The 6323-nt window shown below is 36.6% G+C and overlaps 1 protein-coding gene across 1 annotated transcript in view; it reads right to left on the bottom strand.

Moving 5' to 3' along the window:
* Positions 1–550: 550 nt before the first annotated feature.
* Positions 551–6323, bottom strand: part of SMC5 (structural maintenance of chromosomes 5) — a 104522-nt gene continuing 98749 nt past the window's right edge. The window contains exons 22-25 of the mRNA XM_006834913.1: positions 5991–6110; positions 2626–2805; positions 2448–2543; positions 551–776 (exon numbers count right to left, since the gene is read on the bottom strand). Of these exons, the coding sequence (XP_006834976.1) occupies positions 633–776; positions 2448–2543; positions 2626–2805; positions 5991–6110 (540 nt within the window). The 3' untranslated portion in view covers positions 551–632. The remainder of the gene's footprint in view (positions 777–2447; positions 2544–2625; positions 2806–5990; positions 6111–6323) is intronic.

The raw sequence follows: 6323 nt of genomic DNA, 5'->3' as shown, positions 1-6323 counted from the left end.
AAATATCAATACATTGATATTGAGTTTCATAAACTTTTTAAAAAGGTCTGTAAAATTCCATTTCCTAGTTAAGGTAATCATTTTAACAGAAAGAAATAGCTTTATCATAAATTATGACTATATATTTAAGACAAGAAATTTCCGTATCAATTTTTTAAAAATTAAATATAACACTGGGAGAAAGCTATGACTTAGGCTCTCAAATAAAAAATTACTCTGCAATTAATGTTCAGGGTTTTCATGTCAACTAAACTTGTGACTGCTAAGCTCTTCCACTTCTCTCAGGTTGGAAAACAAACCATACTTGTCATTATCAGCACACAGCCAACCCACTGTTCAAAGACATGTCACAACAGTACATACCTTTGAACAAGGGAATCCCATGACTCACACGGTCAGAGTACTAGGGACCCAAGTACCCCCAGGACTGAAGCTTTCATTTTTACTATCAGACAGTGTTCCAGAGAAAGACGTTACCATGGTCTCCACGTCATCAACCCACTTGTATTTAAAAGCAGGTATCCAAAAATAACCGATCTTTCCGTTTTAATGAAAATCCTAGCTTTTATTCAGGAGAGCTGTATTTATGAACAGATTTTCACAGAAAAACTCCAAAGTCCCTCCCTCTGCTTTTATTGAGAAGGTTGAGTGAATGTGATACGACGCCGCCGCCTTTGGAAAGCCTTCAGATTCCATCTGCTTGGTTCCAGCATATGAGGACCATTGTAGACAAACAATACTGTCATCTTTTCAGAATAAGGAAGGTTTTGCAGGAGCTGTAAGTGTTCAAACAAGCAAATTGTCATATAACGCATATTAAGAAGCAGAATTTCCCAACTTCACACGTATGTTAAGTATACTAATTTATTTGTAATATTAATGAAGCTATCAAATACCTTAATATATACTCAGCCAGACTGGAATTAATATACCTGATGCTTGGCCTAAGGTATATACCCGGCAGCCCTATGAATCCAACGGCTAATTAGGATCATATAATTTCTTAGGTAGATTCTGGAGAAAAGTATATATAGTCCAGAATTTTCCCAGGATAAATATTTTCATTTATTTAGCCAAACATGTCTCAAGCAACATCTATGATCAAGCACTGCAATAGACTGAGTACCCTGAAATATGTATAAAAGGGTGGGGTTTGGTTTATAGGCCAAGGTGTTTGGTAAGCAAAAGGCTATGAATAGATCTGGCTATTCCACAGACATCTGCTGAAAAAAGGACACACAGGTTGTTACTATATAAAATTTGAATTTAGGATGGACTCTCCAATGAAATTTTTCATGAATACTTAAAGAAGAAAAACCTGATTACATGAATACAAGGGAGCTCCAAAAAGCTTATGGAAAGAGAATCCATTATCTTTTTTCTTTTTTTGATTTATCCCAACTTAATTTGTTGTTGTTGTTGTTATGTGCCGTGGAGTCGGTTCCGACTCATAGCGACCCTGTACAGGGTTTCCGAGGCTGTAAATCTTTATGGGAGCAGAAAGCCTCATCTTTCTCCCGTGGAACAGCTGGTAGTTTCGAACTGCTGACCTTGTGGTTCGCAGCCCAATTCGTAACTGCTACCAGAGCTCCTTATTTTAATAGTATATATAAACTTTGCTCTTAGATAGTTTCATTTCCTGCCTCCTTTATCTTGTTGAAATTCCTAATGTTTAAAAAAAAATTTTTTTTAAGTCGTATTTTACCATGCTTTTGATGAAGGTTTACACAGCGGTTTGGGTTCCTATCCAACAATTTCTGCTCAAGTTGTTTAATACCATGGGTTCCATTCTGTGCCTGAGCATTTGGGTTGCTTCCCTTCTGATTCCATTATCTTTTTATTGCAGTTGTCCATGAACTTTCTGAAGCCCCTTGTACATCTTTTAGTATATCAGTTTTAAATTTACTCACAGTACTAGATTTGTACCAAAGGAAAATGTCCTATGACAATGGTTCTAGCTAATGAAATACACTTTATAAAGACTATTCTGAGGGTAGTGGGTGTTGGAAGCAGTTATGATTCTCTCTGGGCCAGGACAGTAATAGTTGTGATTAAGGAGGAAGGGCAGTGTATGCTAAGACAGATTTTTCTGGGGAAATGGAGAGGACTGGAGTTCTAGGGGTTGCATTCTCCTGTCACTTTTGCACACTAAGAGGAGCTGTTCTAGAAGAATTGTTCTAGAGTGAGTGCCAACCTCAGGGATGAAATCTCAGTTCTAGAACATAATACTGTGCCTTCTAGGTTTCTTTCACCAATAATGAGGCTTCCAATGAAGTATGTCACTGGAACTTGTCTTCCTTATTAATACAAATATTACTGCAACATTTTCAGTCCCTTTTCTGGAAATGTTCCTATTCATATTTACATATTGGGTCAAAATCTGCTATAAGAGCAAGCCACAGGAGACTTCCGCGTAAATGAGCACTTGAAGGTTACTCATTACCTACCTTTGGTGTAATAAAGAAGTACTGAGATGTGTTTTCTTTACAAGCAGTATTTACAACCATTTCAAATACTCTCCGTTCATTGATCGGGTCCATTCCCTTAACAATAACAATAATACTGGTTACATTCATATAGATTACATGACTCAGAAGACCCATGGTAAAGGAACCATCACAATACCTGATTGATTTCATCTACTACTCTAAACGGACATCTGTTAAGCTCCTGCAATGCCATCAAGTACAGCATGGTAGAGACACTTCTTTCACCTCCACTTTGATGATGAGGTGTTAGTTCATGCAGCTGAGTGCTACTGCGAAATTTGACTCTAATTCGAATTCCATATTTATCATAATCCTCCTATAAAACATCAAGTGTTGGATAAAAAGTTAGTTTTTGCTGTAATCTCACAAAATTGTTTGCAAACATTTTGACTAAATTAACTGTAAGAGTAAAGCACTTAAAATTGAGTCAACTAATTTAAAAGATGATAAAAACTTTTAAGGAAGATGTTATCTAAAAGCTTTAGAGGTCCCCAGGTGACCTATTTAGATAAGAAAAACATTTAAGATTAACAAGAAAGAGCAACTTTCCCCCCTTTTCTCATACCATTTTGTACAATTCCAGTTAGCTTTTTCTAAATTTGAAATTGCTAGATTTTTAAGTTACTGTTTTTGTTAAGTACAGTTGAGTCAGTTACCACTTAGACTGACCCTGTATAGAGTCACTGAGGAGCAACTGGTGGATTTGAACAGCTGATTGTGTGGGCAGCAGTCCAATGCTCATCCTATAGTGCCACTTTCTGAGTCTTTGCTTTCAAGTCTTTTGTGTATATACCTATTGGTGGAATTTCTGGGTCGTATGATAGTTCTATCTTTAGGTTTTTGAGGCAGTGACACTGTTTTCTATAGGTAAAGGTAATTAAAACACACTGGAATGTCATCAACTTCTTACTAGAGAGGCAGCTAGCTGTGTATGCCACTGAAGAGGGTCAAGAGTCCTTCTGATTTTATTTATTTAGCTGGTTAAGAAGATACTAGGGTTCTACATGTTTTGAAAAAATAAAACAAAACCCCAAGGACATCCATGCCCTTTTCTGGCCCTTCTAGCATCCTCCATCCTCACTGGAGATACTACCTAAAGAAGGCAGTTCTGGAGCCATGACTGGTGGGGGGCGGGGGGAGAGATTAGCGTAGGAGGGGGAAGGAGGCTGAGAAGAAGTAGAAAAGCCCATTTTCCGGGGATCCAAGCTTAGATAGGAAAATTTTAATAAAAAAGTTAATGAGAAGAGTTAAAGGCAATAGAGGTAAATTCTGTTAACTGATGGTACATGAAGGGGATTACAACCATTGTAATGAAACATATGGTTTGCTGACTGTAAACTGATGCGATGCTCTGTAAATCTCCATTCAGGTCACAATAAAAAGTAAAAAAAAAAAAAAATCTTTAAAGGGCATCATTTTTCTTCATTTAATAATGCAAGAGACTACACTAGCATGGTCAAAATTTCAGAAGCCTCAGACATAAAAAAATGGCTGGTTTCTTGAACTTGATGCAGCTTATGTTGAGAAGTAAAGTTTATATTTTATTGATACTTTTTAAAAAGAGTAAGTTAATCAGAATCATCTCTTTAGTGGGATGCTGTTGTTGTTATGTGCCGTGGAGTCGGTTCCTACTCATAGCCACCCTGTACAGGGTTTCCGAGGCTGTAAATCTTTACATGAGCAGAAAGCCTCATCTTTCTCCCGCGGAACACCTGGTAGTTTTGAACTGCTGACCCTGAGGTTAACAGCCCAATTCGTAACCACTATGCTACCAGAGGTCCTTATCCTTAGTAGGATAGTTATCATTTAAAACAGAAAAAAAAACAAAAAACAAAAAAACAGCATAAGATAAAATTTAGAGTAACCTACAACTGGACCACGATAAAGAATGGGATGTCTATGACAGATCAAGTTCCACAAGCTGCATGTACTCTGCCTACTTGATCTCAGTCGTTACCTGGTCCTGTCTGATAAAAGTTCTGGGGTTACTTTGAATCTTATATCAAACTACCAGCAATCATGTATTCATCCCATAAAAGCCATGTAACTTCCATAGGAGAGGCAGTATTTAAAAGCTTAAGTACTAGGGTTAGATCTAGAGTTTGCTTCCTTTCTGCCACTTGTTAGCTATGTTAGTAACTTTTAGTAAATTTCCCTAACCTCTCTAAGTTTCAGTTTCTTTGTTAGCAAACTAGGGTCAACAAACCAAATTCACTGCTGTGCAGTCCATTCCAATTCATAATAACCCTACATAATTCAGAGCAGAATGGCTTCATGTTTTCCAAGACAGTAAACTTTTACGGAAGCAGATAGCCCCAACAGTCTCATCTTTCATCCGTGGAGTAACTGGTGGGTTTGACTGATGCTTGACCAACTGAGTCACCAGACTTAAAAGTACTGACTTAGTAAGACTTTAGTGAAGGTAAAACAAAACAACAAACTCAAAAGTGCTTAGCATAGTTAGTGACTGGCACATAGGAACCATACTATACATTCGTTACTATGGTTCCTGTGATACATCCCCTTAATTCTAACAAGTCCAAAGACTGTGTAGATGACAATTCAGAGTCCAGCATCTTACAAGAATTTGAAAGTGAAAGTGACAGCGTTGCTTTAAGGGGCAAAAGGTATGATCTTGCTTTATTATTTATGTATGTAACTAACATGCAAAATGAAAAGTATTTTATTTTAAAAATAACTTTTATTTGAAAAATTTCCAATATATATCAAATTATAACACATCAATGAACAACGAGCCCAATGTACCACCAAACATGATACTGTTGTCGTTAGGTGCCTCTAAGTCAATTCTGACTCACAGCAACTCTGTAAAAGATGAGTAGAACTGCCCCAAAGGGGTTCCTAGGTTGCAATCTTTACAGAAGCAGATTACCAAGTTTCTCTCCTGGTGGGTTTGAAGTTCTTGGTCAGTAGCCTAGTGCTTACCCACCGACCCATGATACTATATAAAAGCAGTGCACAGCTACTCTTGCTTCATCTGTAATGCCACACATCTTCCTCTCACACAAATCCCACTTCATTTATTTACAGTTCTTAATGGCAAATTAATTTTACAGAAAACTACAATGCACAAACTTTTAGCTCAAATTGGTAACCCATTTTCAAATTATTCCCATTCTTGTGAAATTCACTTAAATTCTTGATCAAAGGGAACCATATTTTAATTGTTTGCCAATTTGCTTATGGCTCTTTTTATTGAGTAGTGTAAGATTTATAAAGCAATACATGGCAGAATAATCATTACTCAGACCAGTTAAAAAAAAAAAAAAAAGTTAAGATACTAGTCAATAATCTCAAAAGTCATCAAGGAAAAAAAACAAAACAGCAACAAAAAAAATACCAAAAAGCAATCTGGATGGAGCCCCACTGGCAGTCTTGACCCTAACTGTGACTTGACTCGGAAGGAAGGAAGGAGCTGACACGCACACCTTTAGCACAGTTAGACCGACTGGCCAAGAAACATATGAAATGTTGCTTTACCTCATTTTCTGCATGGAGGTCCACTTCACCAGCACACTGCATGGAACTAAAAAAATTGCTGAATTTTTCATTGATTTTTTCTACTAATTCTTTTAAAGGATTTAGCCACCTTTCTTTTACCTACAATTAGGTAATATAAAAACACAATTTAAAAGGAATGTTATTATATTCCGATACAAAATGTTACATAAGAAAAATTTAACAGCAATTATCAATTTGTCCATAAGAACACACATTGCATTCTTACTCTCACAAAAGTAAATCCTTTTACTTTACATGATTCTATATTCCTGTATCATTAATGACAAGAATGCTGGAAAAAAAAAAAGATAA

This window comes from Chrysochloris asiatica, unplaced genomic scaffold, assembly GCF_000296735.1.
Source record: "Chrysochloris asiatica unplaced genomic scaffold, ChrAsi1.0 scaffold00014, whole genome shotgun sequence".
Classification (NCBI taxonomy): Eukaryota; Metazoa; Chordata; class Mammalia; order Afrosoricida; family Chrysochloridae; genus Chrysochloris; species Chrysochloris asiatica.
Note: the sequence above shows the minus strand (reverse complement) of the source record. Positions and strands in the feature narration are given on the sequence as shown.